This window comes from Dermacentor andersoni, chromosome 3 (assembly GCF_023375885.2).
Source record: "Dermacentor andersoni chromosome 3, qqDerAnde1_hic_scaffold, whole genome shotgun sequence".
NCBI classification, from domain to species: domain Eukaryota; kingdom Metazoa; phylum Arthropoda; class Arachnida; order Ixodida; family Ixodidae; genus Dermacentor; species Dermacentor andersoni.
Genome location: NC_092816.1, coordinates 74,098,603 through 74,115,780, shown reverse-complemented (window position 1 = coordinate 74,115,780; position 17,178 = coordinate 74,098,603). Strand labels below are relative to the sequence as shown.

The 17,178-nt window shown below is 47.3% G+C and overlaps 1 protein-coding gene across 1 annotated transcript in view; it reads right to left on the bottom strand.

Annotated features, from left to right (window-relative positions):
* Positions 1–17,178, bottom strand: part of LOC126545059 (uncharacterized) — an 89,345-nt gene that overhangs the window by 29,325 nt on the left and 42,842 nt on the right. The window contains exons 15-19 of the mRNA XM_072286841.1: positions 15,379–15,531; positions 11,182–11,278; positions 10,082–10,134; positions 9,395–9,491; positions 3,360–3,479 (exon numbers count right to left, since the gene is read on the bottom strand). Of these exons, the coding sequence (XP_072142942.1) occupies positions 3,360–3,479; positions 9,395–9,491; positions 10,082–10,134; positions 11,182–11,278; positions 15,379–15,531 (520 nt within the window). The remainder of the gene's footprint in view (positions 1–3,359; positions 3,480–9,394; positions 9,492–10,081; positions 10,135–11,181; positions 11,279–15,378; positions 15,532–17,178) is intronic.

Genomic DNA, 17,178 nt, shown 5'->3' with positions numbered 1-17,178 from the left:
ACAAAATCGCCTCTAGTTAATGCGGTGTTGCCTTAGAAACGTGCCGTAGAAAGTTGTACTGCGGTCTATATTGGTAATTATGACCATGTAACTTACAGAAGTCGCAGTTTCACTAGTAGCGAAGTACGTTTCCGCTACATTTTTTCTGCGCTCTGCGCACACGCAGAGCCATCTTGCGGCAAACACAGAAGACTCCCGCCTCGCAATGTACGGCGCTGCCCCGACATGTGGCGCGCCACTCGCCCCATGATCGCGTCCGCCTTAATGGCGCGTCGGGGCCCGGCTATTTAAGGCGAATAATAAATAATAAATTAAATAATAAAATAAAATAATAATAAATAATAAAGTATCCGCGCTTGCGGATAATGAATCAATAGCTTCTTCCGCAAGCGGGATAGCCGAAAGTAGACGTGGAGGAGCCCGAATGGCGAGACTAGAAATGAAATAGACTTTATACTCTGCGGTAACCCGGGGATCATACAATATGTGGACGTGTTCGGCAAGGTGTGCTGCAGTGACCGTAGTATGGTAAGAACTCGAGTTAGCCTAGACCTGAGGAGGGAACGGTAGAAACTGGTACATAAGAAGTCGATCAATGAGTTAGCAGTAAGAGGGAAAATGCAGGAATTCCGGATCAAGCTACAGAACAGGTACTCGGCTTCAACTCAGGAAGAGGACCTTGGTGTTGAAGAAATGAACGACGATCTTATGGGCATCATTAAGGACTGTGCAATAGAAGTCGGTGGTAACTCCGTTACACAGGATACCAGTAAGCTATCGCAGGAGAGGAAAGATCTGATAAAGAAACGCCAATGTATGAAAGCCTCTAACCCTACTGCTAAAATAGAACTGGCAGAACTTTCCAAGTTAATCAACAAGCGTAAGCCAGCTGACATAAGGAAGTATAATATGGATAGAATTGGACATGCTCTCAGGAACGGAGCAAGCCTAAAAGCAGTGAAGAAGAAACTAGGAATTGGCAAGCATCAGATGTATGCGTTAAGAGACAAATCCAACAATATCGTCACTAATATGGATGAGATAGTTGAAATGGCTGACGAGTTCTATAGAAGTTTATACAGTACCAGTGGCAACCACGACGATAATGGAAGAGAGAATAGTCTAGAGGAATTTGAAATGCCACATGTAACGCGGAAGAAGTAAAGAAAGCCTTGGGAGCTTTGCAAAGGGGAAGGCAGCTAGGGAGGATCAGGTAACAGCAGATTTGTTGAAGGATGGTGGGCAGTTTGTTCTAGAAAAACTGGCCATCGTGTCTACGCAATGCGTCATGACCTCGAGCGTACCTGAATAATGGAAGAACGCTAACATAATCCTAATCTATAAGAAATGGGACGCCACGGACTTGAAAAATTATAGACCGATCAGCTTACTGTCCGTTGCCTACAAAATATTTCTAATGTAATCGCAAATAGAAACAGGAACATCTTAGACTTCTGCCAAGCAAACGCCCAGGCAGGATTGCGTAAAGGCTACTCAACGATAGAGCATATTCACACGATCAATAAGGTTATAGAGAAATGTGCGGAATATAACCAACCCTTATATATAGCTTTCATTGATTACGAGAAAGCGCTTGATTCAGTCGAAACCTCAGCAGTCATGGAGGCATTACGGAATCAGGGTGTAGACGAGCCATATGTAAAAATACTGAAAGATATCTATAGCGGCTCCACAGCCACCGTAGTCCTCCATAAAGAAAGCAACAAATTCCCAATAAGGAAAGGCGTCAGGCAGGGAGGCACGATCTCTCCAACGCTATTCACAGCGTGTTTACAGGAGGTATTCAGAGACCTAGATTGGGAAGAATTGGGGATAAGAGTTAATGGAGAATACCTTAGTAACTTGCGATTCGCTGATGATATTGCCTTGCTTAGTAACTCAGGGGACCAACTGCAATGCATGCTCACAGACCTGGAGAGGCAAAGCAGAAGAGTGGGTCTAAAAATTAATCTGCAGAAAACTAAAGTAATGTTTAACAGTCTCGGAAGAGAACAGCAATTTACAATAGGCAGCGAGGCACTGGAAGTCGTAAGGGAATACATCTACTTAGGGCAGGTAGTGACGGCGGATCCGGATCATGAGACGGAAATAATCAGAAGAATAAGAATGGGCTGGGGTGCGTTTGGCAGACATTCTCAGATCATGAACAGCAGGTTGCCATTATCCCTCAAGAGAAAAGTGCATGACAGTTGTGCCTTACCAGTACTCACGTATGGGGCAGAAACCTGGAGGCTTACGAAAAGGGTTCTACTTAAGTTGAGGACGACGCAACGAGCTATGGAAATAAGAATGATGGGTGTAACACGTTTAGGGAAAAAAAAAGAGCCGATTGGGTGAGGGAACACACTCGAGTTAATGACATCTTAGTTGAAATCAAGAAAAAGAAATGGGCATGGGCAGGACATGTAATGAGGTTGAAAATAACCGATGGTCATTAAGGGTTACGGACTGGATTCCAAGGGACGGGAAGCGTAGCAGGGAGTGGAAGAAGGTTAGGTGGGCGGATGAGATTAAGAAGTTTACAGGGACGACATGGCCACAATTAGTACGTGACCGGGGTAGTTGGAGAAGTATGGGAGAGGCTTTTGCCCTGCCGTGGGCGTAACCAGGCTGATGATGATGATGATGAAGGCGAAAGCTTTACTTACACACCCGATTATTTCGAAAACGCGGCGTGTGGTACATAAAATATTGTGAGCACGCCTCGCGCAGACATGCGCTCGTGCCACTGCTCTCGCGTTCCTCGTCGTCGTCTTCCTCAGCTGGCTCCGACGCCGCTCGCCATGCCAAAAAAGTGTGGGGGCGAGTTAGGACAGAGTTAATTCAGGCACACGAACTCACGATCTTCGGCGGGAGTAGAACCCACAAGCTCATGAGGAAGCCGAACCCTTTGGTGTTAAGGCGAAGTTATTTAAGGCATAGTTGGTCATTGTATAGTTCTGAGGTCACTATAACCCGTGACCTTTGGTGGGAGTTGAACCCACCACCTTTGGTGGAAGAAAACAAGTCATAAGAAGTAACAACACATTCCAATGAGAATGTCAAGTAATTTAGTGAATGTCTCTTGAGCGCACAGGCTTTCGCCTTCACCCTCTCTGGGCTAAGCTAAAGTGACTGACACTTTTCATTCTATACACGAATTTAGACACTCATGACGTGGCGCCACCTCCATTTAGCGCCATATTACGGTCACCCCGACTACGCCGACTGCTTTTCGCGTATTGGGTACATAATGTTTTCCCATTAATTATTAAGTGCCGGAGATAGCGTCCGTTTTTCCACAGCAATCTCATAAGACGTAACACAAAACAACAGCTGAAAGCAGACGTGTCGCCTACCGTCTTGAGCCGTGCAGCGGTCAGTGCCGGTGTGAAGAGGTTCCGGGCTTTCTTCCACTCCTCACCGGATAAGTTCATGATGGACTTGCGCCATACTTCGCTGCTGACGCGTTGTGATTCCTGCACAGATTTATGCAATGGGACCTGTAACACACGACTCGTGCCTACACCTCTCAATGCACGTTTTATTATTTCCTGTGTGCGCGCGTGAATACCAAGTTGTTCATAACATTGAGCTTTGAATGCTTCGGTGCGCTGCCTTCGAGTCCTAAAATATGGTTCAGGGATGACGAGCCTTCTGAAGCAGGAATTCAAGGCCCGCCCGAAGCTCAAGACCCGTTTACCAAGGCATGTTAGTCTCTTGGAATTAACCAAAGTGCTACATTTGACGCTTGGGGATGTGATGAAACAATCGCGCATATACTGTTGGCTTTCACACTCTATCGTGCGGAGAGACAAGTTATGTGTGCTGCGCCAGAGATGCTGTACAAATGGCACTATCAGAACAAACGATAGGACAGTGGCAACAACGAATTTACGTATGCGCTAAAAGCAGCTAGAATGCTATGTCACTCCTAACGGCATAGAGGCCTCATAAATTCGGCTGTGAAAGTGGGACATGCCGCCTCGACATTTTCTGCGCCGAGTTCCATGTTCCTACACAGATTTCTTCCTTTCCATATCACTAAATTCTCTCCGCCCAACCTCTTTCATAAAAATATAAAGACCTACAGCTATACGTAATGTCATAAAAAATAGAATGAACAGCAAAAATAACGGTATTAGCAGGTACCTAATGAGCAACCATCCACAAAATTAAGACATCGTGTACATATACGAGTAAGGAGAGTGAAACTGGGAGAAGACAAGAGAGGAGACAGACGAACTTTATTGATGGTCCTGATGAACCAGGTTAGGGTACCTCCCTTTCAGGGATTCCCCGTAGCCGTCGCGGGCCGCACCCACGTCGGAGTCGGAATACCGTGGTCATCCGCCCTGTCGCAGGCCCTCTGGGCAGCCTGCTGTTGCTTTGAGAGGTCACTGCTCTCAAGGGCTGCCTCTCAGTCCGTTAGAGTGGTAAGCGATGAACTGCGTAACGCAGGACATCGCCAAAGCATATGAGATAAAGAGCTGTACGCCTTCCCACAGACTGAGCGGTGGGGTTCTATATTAGACGCGAAGTTACTGAATTGGCCCCTGGAGGTGAACGACCCCGTTGGAGCATGCGAAAGGCCGACGATTGTGGTCTAGTTAGTTAAGGATGTGGTAGCGGAAAGGCCTGCCGAGTAGGTTGATAATGTGCCAAGATTTTATGGAAGGGGAGAAGCGAATCCCTGTACAGTCCTAAGTCACCGCTCGTTAGTTCCCGGGAACCGCCGCGGTACGTAAGACCTCGCGCACAGTCATGGGCCAACTCATTGGCATTAGTAACCTCAGACTGCACATTGATTCCCACATGGGCCGGGAACCATTTGGCGATATGAAAACCAGCAGCGCCCTCAGTGCCGAGGATGGCCGCTGCCGCCTTTGAGATCGAGCCGGATGCGAACGCTCGGGCAGCAGACCTGGAGTCTGTAAAGATATTGGGACGTAGAAGGTCCTTCACTTCTGTAGCTATACCAACCTGTTCGGCCACTGTTGCAGAAACCTTCCGCACGGATGCTGAGTTAATGGGAGTGCCATTGGAGTCAACCGAAACTACGACATAGTGATCAGAGCGCCTGTACTGGGTGGCGTCAGCAAAACATGGAAGATTCGGAGTGGCCGCAACCACTTTTATTAAGGAACGAGCCCAGGCTACCCGGCCCTACGTGGCGGGGGATCTACCTTGAACGTATCTCGGACCATGGGTGATTGCGCTCCGTGATTTCCTGGTGACCGCACCCAACAAATTCGAGGATGACTCTCCGCACTCGCGATGATGAGAGCCGTATTATTTGGGCCACTCGTTGGGCCTCGATCACCTCTGACAGGGTGTTGTGCATGCCTAGTTCCATGAGACACGCGGTGCTGGTAGTGAGTGGAAAACCGGCACGCGCTTGATGCTTTTGCGCTTGAGGGCGTCGATTTTGGCCTCATCACGTTTATACCAGTGCAACGCTGAAGCTACATAATTAACGCGGCTCATAAGAAAAGCGTGGTAGAGTTTGAGGAGATTGCTCTCGCTTAGACTCCCCCTTGCGGTTCGAGACCCTGAGGATAAGCCGAAGCATATTCGCCGTCTTGGAGGTAGTGCGGGCTATAGTCTGTGAGCTGCCCCCGAGAGATTCCAGCAAGAGTCCGAGGCCCCTGATGCTATCCCCTCTGTGCATTTTGCATTCATTTATTTATACTGTTAGCCCTCTTAGGGCTACTACAGGAGTAGAGAATAAAAACAACAAAACGAAACATAGAATGCGACAGAGTTACAAGTTTGACTCACAAAGCTTGTCTTAGAATGGAAAAGTCGTACGAAATACAACAAACATGGGAACGTAATAAAGAAACCATTCACAATTTGTCTCCGCATTGTCATAGACATAATAAGAGTCACACATGTAAAAGTAAATGCATACATATTGGGCACCTCACTACGTGTCATTACAAAAAAGTTGTGCTTTTAAGACTTTCCAAAAAGGCAGTTAAGAACATCGAGGTTACAAGAGCGTCGGGTAACAAATTCCATTCTCTTATCGCCCTAGGAAAGATACTGAACTTGAAGCAATCATTGCGGGCGAGTGGAGGAGGAATGTACATACTATGACGATGCCTCGTTGACGCATTCATAGGAAGCTCAAAATAATAATCCGGTTTAATATCTACTTGACTGCGAATAACTTAAAAGAAGAATTTTAATCTGTCTTATTTCGCCCTCAGCTCAAGTGGTGCTAGATCAGATAATTTACATAACTCTGTTGGAGAATGGATGCCACAATATTTAATAAAGATAAACCTGGCAGCTAGCCTCTGCATTCGGTCAAATTAAAAACAGTTAGTTATGGTGTGTGGGTCCCAAACAATTTTAGCGTATTCAATAATTGGTCTAACTAGAGTTTTGTAAGCAAGACATCTAATTTAGGGGGTTGCCCGATTGAGGTTCCGCCTCAATGACCACAGGGCTTTAAGCGATGTGATGCACACATCTTCTGTGTGCGTATTCCAGCGTAACTCTGATGTAAAAGTTAAGCCCAAGTATTTGTGTTTTTCAACGGTCTCAAGTTTGTTGTCATCAATATAGTATGAGTAACTAAGGGCATGCTTTTTGCGTGAAATAGGCATCGAGACTGATTTTTGCGGGTTTGTGGCCGTTTGCCAATCGTCGCACCAAAAGGCGACACAGAGCTGCGGCTTGTTCAGGCAATAGGTCCGCAGCAACGATGGGACGAAATGTTGCGTCAGGGCAAATAGCATCCTGTACACATGGTGAAGAATCTGAGCAGACGTCTACGGAAAACGTCGTGACGTGGCATCTCCGATAGCACGGAGCGTTGCAACCGAGATGCCTTTCGGTAGAACTTCCTTTGTCACGTAGAAATTGATGACGGGGAGCCATGTCCGTTTATCGGCGACGGTGACGACGGAGTGGGGCACAGTGATATTGCGCATCAAAAGGACATCAGGAAAAGATGTGGCGACGTAATCACCATCAGGCACAGTAAAAGATGATAGCAAATTGACGAAAGTCAAGGCTTTAGGCGGCCGGCGGACGAAGGCGGTCGTACTGAAGTTGCTCGGCAGTTCAGCACGAATATGCGCGAGTAGAGGTAGTTCGAGGCAAAGGGTACCGGCCGGACAGTCGATCAAAGCTGAATACGCCGTAAGAAAATCGAGTCCGAGGATTAGGTCATGGGGACAATTGGTCAGCACTGTGAAAAAAACAGGAACGTGGCGGTGGACGATACTTATACGGGAAGCGCACATTCCAGTGACGTCAACAGTGCTGCCATCGGCCACGGGTACGGATCAAGTAGTAGGAGGCGTGAGAACCTTCCTCAGTCGACGACGGAGGTTACAACTCATTGTGGACACCTGGGCTCCAGTATTAACGCCGTCAAAGGGACACCGTCTACGTGGACATCAAGTAAGTTCTGGTTCGTTTAGAGCGTTAATGGAGGATTTCGAAACGATGAGGATAATGCAGCACTACCTCCAGGAGCTTCCTGGTCTAGTTTTCCGTCCGGGGTGGGGGGGGGGGGGGGGGGTCCATAATTGGTCGGCGACGAATAGCGGCGTGGCTGGGGCGACGGGGACAGAGGGAGCTGAGGTGACGGCGAGCGAGCAGGGGGACTGACATTGACGGATACGTCAGAGGAAGGAGGCATACGGTGAGGCGAGTAACGGCGCGGCTCGGTATATGGGCGAGGAGACGGGGAAAAAGAGCTTGAATACGGCGACGTCGGGGGGGGGGGGGGGGGGGGAGCGACAGTGGCGAGCGACGTGGCCAAAGCGGAGGTAACGGAAGCAAATAGGCTTGTCGTCCGAAGTTCTCCCCTCGGTATCGATGCGGTATCTGTGAGGGGAATACAGATCACCGTGAGGCGTAGCAGTCGGCACCGGTCGGGCATTAGGTAGGGAGACGGAGCAGGCAGCAGGAAAACCCAGAATTCTTGTCGCACAACTGCCTGAATGAGGAATATCGTTGGGGCTGGTTGGTCAATAGTGGAGTCAGGTAAGCGTGGATGGAACGGCGCAGGACTTGTAGCCTCGAGCTCACTGCGAACAATACGTGTGACGTGCTCATTTAAGGGTGGCGAAGCGGTAAGGTCGACGCAAGACGACGTCGCAGCCGTGTTAGGGATGACGCGGTGGGTTTTGGCGAACTCAAAGCGGTGGAATTCCTTGACAATGCCGTCGATGGAGGACACATTGTTGAAAACCAACAAATTCAACGCGTCATCCACGATACCTTTGAGTACGATGCCGACTTTGTCAACCTCGGCCATTTTCTCGTCGACTTTCCGGCAAGGAGCGAGCCCGTCTTGTATGTACGAGGCATACGATTCAGTAGAAGACCGATCTACGGTGGCAAGCTCTTTTCTACCAGCCAACTGCTGACCGGTGGGATTTCCAAGGAGGTCGCTGAGCTTCTCCTTGAAAGCATCCCAGCTAGACATCTCGTCATCGTGTGTCCGGAATCAGACACGAGGAGTTCCGCCCAAGCTCATACATCCTCAAACTCATCATACATACAAGCTCAACATGCTCATACAGGCTGAGCAAGCCCTCAACGTCTACATCATCTATAGAATATGCCAGGATCACGGGGATTGGTAACCGTAGCGTACGCTGTTGACCGGGTCGCCGGAGTAGAAGTAAACGAGGTGTCACCGGGAGCCATGGCGGAAAGCAGGACGGTGCGGCCGCTGCGGAGCTCCGTGGCGAGGATGGGGAACCGCACCCTCCACCAAAATGTTACGCGAACGAAGGATTGAGACGGGAGGCTATTTACAAACTATATTTACAAGGGGTAACTGCAGCGCTGGCCAGTTAAGCCTACAGCTCGAGAGCCAGAGAGTGTTCGTCGTCTTCGTCGGGGCGCCCGCGTGCATCGGCCACAAGAAACAAGCAATATGCATGTATCAATATTGTCTGCAAATGTACTCCTTTGCCGTGTGACCTAAGGTTCCGCGACATATCGAGAGCGTCACAAGAAAGCGAGGCAAATTAAAGTTTGTAACTTAAACCTGCACTGCTGCGTGAGTATTTTCTCACTTGAATGTATTTTACTCATATTTAATGCATTTCTTGGTTACTTCATCTTCATTAAGTAAGTAATAAAAAACCGCAAATGAACTTGCTCGCACATTTAATCCTTTCAGCGTAACTGAAGTACCACTACGTTCCCGCGTTTAAAATGTCTCGCCATATTCCTTTTGGCATTCCTTTTGTCAGATAGAAATGTGAGAACCACAGCAAAAGAGCACTTGTCATCATCCATGGCATTTTCTTTCTTTTTATTTCCACGCAATTAAAAATAAATCATTGTGCTCGTTGTGTAATAACAGAGAGAAAAATAAACGGCACTCCATGCGTTAATCGCACTTGCGCCAGCTTACCGATCTGTCCGAAAAGTTCTTGAACTTGGACACCAGGATCTCGCGCAGAATTTCAGGTTCGGCGACGACAAGTGTTGGCGTAGCACCCTGGTAAGAACTGCGGAAAATGTTTTGTACATATGTGCATCTTCATTTTAGTTACATCGTAACATCTATTTGCGTGTGCGTTTGCGATATTGTTTCATTTCTTTGCTTCTAGCGCGCGCATGCATGCGCGGTTTTGTTAAAGACAGAAGTTTGTTGGCTGTGGCATATCTTATATTTACTCTTAAAACAGGAATGCAATATCACATTTATTACGGATTCAACCCGCGTACATGATGTCGTAGCGGTGACTAAAGAAGGCAAATTGGAATGGCAAGGTCGTGCATTGCTTAAGGCAGATAACAGGTGCTTCATTAAAGCAATAGAATAAAAAACATGGATCTGGTAGTGACTAAAGCTGAGATTAGATGATAAGATCGGTATATTTGAACGTATATGGCAATATTGAATGACAAAAGACAGAGATAATTGAAAGTGTGTGGGAGCGGCACTTGTCATGCTGGCTTCACTGATGTTATTCAGAGAAAACAGTTGTTTTACCTTTATACGCGTGAGCACACTTCAAAGCAGAATGTTACATTGGACTACAGGTTGTTTTTAGAAGGTAACTTACACCAGAAAATGACATAAATCAGTACTTACCCATAGAGTCGACCATGCCGCTTGTAGCTGCTAACTATCACACTGCCTAGGGGCTGAAAACAATGGTGAACTAGTTAGAAAATACAACTCTTGCTTAGCGTGGCAGCGCGACTGGTAGCATACAGAGTGTCCCAGCTCACGTTAGCCAAGCTGTTCAACACACAAAAAAAGAAAATATCAGGAATACTCGGTGTGCGACGAAATTATAGCACGCACAATTTTAGGCCATCACACTTCTGACGACCGAACATTGTGGGTCCTAGAATTACATCTTGCACCATGTTCTTTCTTTTTTCGTTGCACAGCTTGGCTAATGTTAGCTGCCATGCAATTTATAGATAACACATTGTTGTAACATTTCTGCAACACTGAATGGCGACGCCCTCCGAGATTGAGTGAGTGAAAACTTTATTGTAAATATCCGGCGATTTGGGTGGGGTGGGGCCATCAGAACCGCAGCCTAGGTGACGGCCCCGAGTCCTCGGCGTGCCGGACGGCCCATAGTTGATCAGCGAGGTCGTGGCTGAGTAGGGCCGCCTCCCAACGCGCCCCTCGGTTCGAGACTGCCATGTCTACCCCGTTCGTCGGGGGACTCCTGCTGCTCGCTACAGGTGCATGCCCACAGCATGTGCTGCAGCGTAGCTCTAGCTCCGCACGCTTTACAATCGTCGCACGATTAAATGTCGAGCTATTTCATTTTTTTTCTTTTTCATGTGATAGAATGATTGCCAGCTCCGAAACGCATATCACAAGAATATTGAAGAAATCAGCGTGTTTCTCTTTTTTTTTTCATTTTCTGGTACCTCCAACTGCCGTATCGCTCTTTGATGTATTGAATCTAGGCTTTCAGAGAGCATTCAGAGAGCATTCAGAGAGCCTTTTGCTCATTATCTTATCGCGACATGAACTTTCCATTCAACGTAGACATGTTCATTAGCGCAAGTGCAGTAGCCATCAACTCAAACAGCCGCTGCATGGTTAATCAGGGATAATAATTAGGGATAAGAAGAAAGCGTCCATGTTTTCAGTGCACTGCGAGACAAATTTCTTTCCGTTCTTTCCCCAGATTTTTCCTACGCATCGTGAATCTATCGATCTACCTTGGTGTAGAGGTCGATGCAAAACCGCAGATATTGCCAGAAGGTAAGGTGTGCAATGCCTTTGTCATTCCAGAAGGTGTACTTCCTTCGGACCCACCTGAAAATAAAGGTAAATATGTAATGCTATGTATACATTTTTGTGAACAGCAGATCCGAATATTTTGTGACTTAGCTATGTATTCCTTAATGAACTGTAACTATTTGATTGCCCAGGATAAAATAAAACCGCAACTTCGGCACTCGAATGAATCAAATCATCACGAAGTTGACGCGTCTCGGAGAAAATATATGTGGCGGCATAAAAGGTAGTTTTATTCATTTCCTTAGCCATGTTTGTTTTTTCTGTCCGGGTTTGGGCGGCTATTTTTGACGACTAGCTAACCTAAAACGGCATATAATATAGCCTGGAAAGGAAACAAGAATTCGCGATCGCCAGTCAGCCATCTAGAGTATGTGAAGGAGAGCGTTTATTTAGGTCAATTATCCTCCGGGGACCCTGATCTCAAAAAAGTTTACAGGAGAAGAAAAATGGGTTCGAGAGCATACAGTAGGCATTGCCAAATCCTGACTAGAAGCTTACCTCTTTCGTCGAAAAGAAAAGTGCAATCACTGCATTCTACCGATGCTAACATATGGGGCCGAAACTTGCACATTAACAAAAAAGCCCGGGAAAATAGGAAGGAGAAAGCAAACTGCGATGGAACGAAAATTTTAGGCTTAGTATTTTTAAAGAGGCAGTACAAGATCGGTATGGGTGAGAGAGTAAATGTAGATAACCGATATTCTAGTTGTCAGTAAGATAAACAAAAAATTGGGAGGAAGCTTAACTTCGCATTTAAGAGTGGAACGTCTCCCCCCCCCCCCCCTTCCTCCCGTATATCATTCGAAGATCCCCGTCTACTGCTCACACTTCCCGGCAACTGCAGCTCATCTAACCGTAATGTTTACCGGGAAACGTTGGCGCCGAACGCTTAGCACGAAGCTTTCTGGTAGAAACTGAACGCGATGGATGGATGGATGATATGAGCATCCCCTTTGAAACGGAGCGGTGGGTTGTGCCAACAAAGACATGATTTTATTACTTGATGTGCTAACTAGGTTAAAAAAGAAAAAAAAAACACGATGAACTCCCATAACCAAAGTTTCTGAACCCCTATAGCGAACTTTGTTTTTGTATGCCTCCGTTGTTTGTCGTTTCCCTACTTTTCTTCCACCAATCTTCCTATCGCCTCTTACTAATCTCTATTGCGGATATCTTTACTTTCCCCCCGCTCTCGCTGGACCTAACGCCTTCAAGGAGGCCAGTGATTCCTAAATCGACGGCTGGGCGTTTATCTTCACATTATAATCAAGCATGCTCCATCGTTTTCCTAGCTTTGCCGCAGCAAGCGGCGTAGATACGCCGCTTGCTGCGGCCTTCACCACTAGCGGTGAAGGCCGCAGCGGTGAAGATAGCCCTGGCCTTCACCGCTAGCGGTGAAGGCCAGTGCTATCTAGAGTTGTCGCAAGGAAACGGGCGCGCCGCTCAATGAGCTCTGAGAATGGCGTGCGTGCGCGCGCCGACTGGATCGCGCCAATCTTGGAGGCCATAGTCGCCATTTGAATGGTAGAAATGCCGGAAAGGGGGTTTGCGTTTGAGTTTGTGCGTAACAAAGTAATGTTTTCTCGTATAGTCTGCTAGATTGTGCTTAGATTGTACTTTACGATTTTTCTGACGCATAATACTTTGAGAAATTCAATTAGTTCACTAATGCCTCTGCGCCACTCAGATGGCCTTTGGGGTTGCGGTGCGGTATGATTTTGCACTAAGTAACGTCCGACGCTGTCATCGGATATTTCGCGACACGGGCCCTTTAACCAAGTCGCGTTAAAAATGATTCTGCGCAGGACGCGTAATGGGCAGGGCAGATAACATGTCAGTCATTAGAGTTACAGGATGGGTTTCAAGGGAACCGCAAACGGCGGACTATTAGGTGGGGCAATGAAATTAAGGAATTTGCAGCGCTACTTGGAATCAGCTAGAGCACGACGCATTGGAGATCGCGGCCAGAGGCCTTCGTCCTGAGGTGGACATAAAATAAGGTGGTGATGATGATGATGATTATGCAAAATTTGTTGGCGCGTCTTGTCTTAAGTAGACTTCAGTAGTTATCGCAGAAAATTTTATTTTCACTATCCTTCAGTAATAGATGCCATAGAATGCAGTTCTGACAAGAGGCGCCCTTCACGGCCTGATCGAAGCTCTCGTCGAGTCTCGCTATTTTCTAGAAATTTGGTAGGTCTAACTTCTAAACATATGGCGAGCCATACTGCCTATATCTTCGGCCCCAGAAGCGATGTGGGGTCGGATTCACAAAAAAAGTGCAATCGTAAGTGCAATACACAATTACCCGGCCGCCTTCGCTGTAGTATGCCCAGCATCAGCATTGGCTGAAATTTTTTTTCGGGAACAATTTTAGCGTAAATATATTTTGTGAATACAGGCTCTGCTTTGAAGGTCCTTGGCCCTTGAACATCGCTAAGAATCGTTACAGCGTTTCCGACGAAAGAAAAATACATAAAGCGCGCTTTTCTGGATGTTTTAGACTAGCCTTTCTTTCTTCCTAAATCACCTGTGAAAAACAGCTCCTGTTTCGCCTTCGGTCGCCCACTACCCAAAAGACGCGGGTTAGCAGCGTCATGTATTGCATTGCAGAATTGAAGCAAAATTAGGTCCTGCCAGCGCCTGTCTACACGGTTTACGAGGCCACCCAAAGTTTCAGCGTTTCATATGTGGTATAACGCATACCACTCGTTGTTGTTCTTATTCTAACGACGAGCGGATTCAGTTTACCGCAAGCGTCCCGAGGTTTCCCGTAGCCTTCATTCCCCTGCTGTCGGGTGTGAGGCACAGACCTACGTCTCCTTGAGCCGCTATGCGATCAACCGGAGCGTGACGTGCGCAAATATATGTGGCCAATGGCCTCTCAACTCCCCCATTCTGCACTATAAGAAGAGCCGTACGACGGTAATGGCGCGAAATTTAAACACTCCATTTCTTGCCTCAACGATACTCAACGATACCAGGGTTGAGTCACTCCCAAACCGCGCGACCTTGCGCGCCCCCGCCAGAATATATGCAGCTGTTACCTCGGTTCGGTTTGCAGGAAAGGGAGGTGCTGGTTCCAGAAAATAAAAAAACAGACAATAACTGCATGCGGCGTCCTCTCTAGCACCGCGGACGCCTCGTTCTCACGAGACGACGCGGTAACGTGGGTGGGTCGCGTGCCGGCAGCAAATACCGAAATTGACAGCTGCCATTTGCTTCCCAGCATAGCATCTCCTTATCCGTCCCCGTCTCTTCTAAAGCCACCATTTCTAGGATACTCGTGAACGCCTTGAGAAGTGCATGCTTCGTACAAAAAGAACGTGCCCCCCCCCCCCCAGTATTCGAAAAAAAGTTCTTACGCTAGGATTGTTCGCAAGCGAGAATTCCACGTCGGTGTTTGCTTAGCGTCGACGCTTGGACCTCATGCGTCACCTGAACAGTTAGCTTTCAGCCCACGCGCCTCCCCTCCCTCGACATACATCGTTTCTCTCTCACGCCTATGTCGCCTCTTTACACCGCATTGGCACTCTGTTGACCCTAGCATAAACGCCTGTCAGCGTGTTTTGCAAAGCCGTGTGCCAAAACCGTACATCGGCAAGAAAATATACAAGCGCAGGAGAGCTAAGGTCTTTAAATGAAGGGCAAATGTCTTTACCGGCATGTGTATGAAGGCTTGCATGATTCATCAGTCGTAAGGCCTGCACGTTGGCAGTGCTGCCATCGCTAGGGCCCGGAAATGTGGCATAAGTTGAACGAGTTGGGAGGGCACCGATCACGCTAATGTTCCGCATCCTGTTCTCACGACAGTTAAAAGCTTAGAAATGGACAAGAAACGAAGAACGAGAGGAGCCTTTAGAGATATAGAGTTGTAAATTAAAGACTACAAACCTTGGTAGCGTCACTAAAAGCACTGCGCCCTCTGCTAATTGCGACTTCGTTATAAAAGTACCCACTGACATGAGACGAAACGATCGGAGGAATGGCACTTGTTATTGGCGAACCTGATACAAAGAACTGACCAAAACCTGAACTTGATGCCGTATAGACTGTAAGAATGGATGAAGGAAAAGAAGCAGTAATGCTGAATATGAAAAACAGAATACACTCACCAAAACAGAAGGGAGGCCAAGAATACAAGAAGTGTGACGAATGCGTGCAGCATCGTCACTCTGGTGAAGCCGCGTTCCTCGGGAATAAGAAACAGACAGCACTGTATTGCCCCTACAATAAAACTTCGTGGTAGGCGGAAGGAGATGAGCACACTTCGTCGTCACCCAGGTTACAAACTGACTCACTCGCGGAAAAGTATCGCGAACGCTGAAACTACGCCGCAACTAAAGTGCTGGGAGTGCCTCAGCCGAGATTTTCAGTCGGCTACGGAGCACCACTAAAGGCGGCGTTGGAGTGTGTTGCGTCTCGAAGCCAGCTGCAGCATCCGGGGGGCCTCTCAAACTCAGCTCCTCGTACGGTGGCAGACGAAGCCACGTGATTGCGAAACGCAGCCTTGGCGGAGAGAGGAGAGGGTGTGTATATGGCAGGCTATCGGTCAGCACGGACTGCGAATTGCGCAAAGCTGCGGCACAAAGAACGGAAGAGCTGATGCCAAGAAAAAAGAAAATAGTGTAGTCACTTTTAGGTGCGCATCTGTCACGTTCGCGATGCGAATTATTGCTCCTCTAAGCTTTGAAATATTGTCATGACCTTGACACTACTTATTTTCTTTTGTTCGCTTTCTCGCTCTTAGTTTCGATCGCCATAACAGCCCCGATAAGAATTCTACCGTTCAGAAGACACAGGTGGCTGAACACTAAATATTGAGATGAATGTTGAGAAGTGGTAAAAAATTGACTCCTACAAGTTGCGTCCTGACAACAGTATTTGTCACGAAGATTGCCGAAATCATTCAGGAAGTAACACTGAAGCGATAAAAGTTTTGCTTAATTGAAGAGGTTACGTTATTTTTTTTTTTTTTTTGCCTCCTAAGGCACATATAGTATATGTTGGAGATTAAAGTGCGAAGACGGCGATAGTTGGGCCACGTAATCAGGAGTGACGAAGGCTATATTGGCAAGAAGGCAATGGCCATTGATTTATTATGATGGTAAGTCACGGCGAAATCAGTCTGGGGGATCGTGGCAAAAGCTTGCCTGCGGGGAAGACATGTTGCAGTGGAAAAGCTCAGCAGGGCGCCATAGCTCTTTTGATACTTCAAACGGCGACCAGATGGACTCTGCTTGCGTCTACCATCTGCTCTATGCGTTTTATTATCCTTTGTATTTATCGAGCTATTTCGGTTTCACCGTATTTGGTTGTTATCGTGTGCAATTCACTTGTGGAAAAAGTCTGATAGCAGAGAAGCTCAGATAAGTTACTGTGGCGCTAATTGCCTCGGACATCTCTGCGTAGCCGAACCGTAGCTTGCTCTTCAGAAATCGTACCCTATAGCTATTTAGCTGGGGCGATGAAGAACTATTTGGTTCATACAGTTGGCCTCCCAGCAAACTCAGCTTGATCATGTCAATGAATCTATATGAAATAGAGCCACCAAGACGAGTGAAGAAGGTCTACGTAAAAGAAAACCAGAGTCGAAAGAGCTTGACGATCTTTGGGAGCGTTTTGTACTAATCGAAAACTTCATGACGTCTGTACGTCCGATGCCCTCCACAAGAACCTCCTTGCGTACAGAAACCACGTTGTTGCCACAATTATTGCTTACAAAGCTCACGCGATGCTAAGAGTTCCAGAAGAATGACCAGCGCTTGTATTCACTATAGCATGACGTGTACGGCTCAGAGCGATGATTATATCCAATAGAAGCTACTCGTAGATTTCGTCGAACATGCTTCAACAATAGGAGATCAATTGGTAGTGATGGGGCTGCAGCGTTCTTTGCAAGGCAGCGTTAGGAA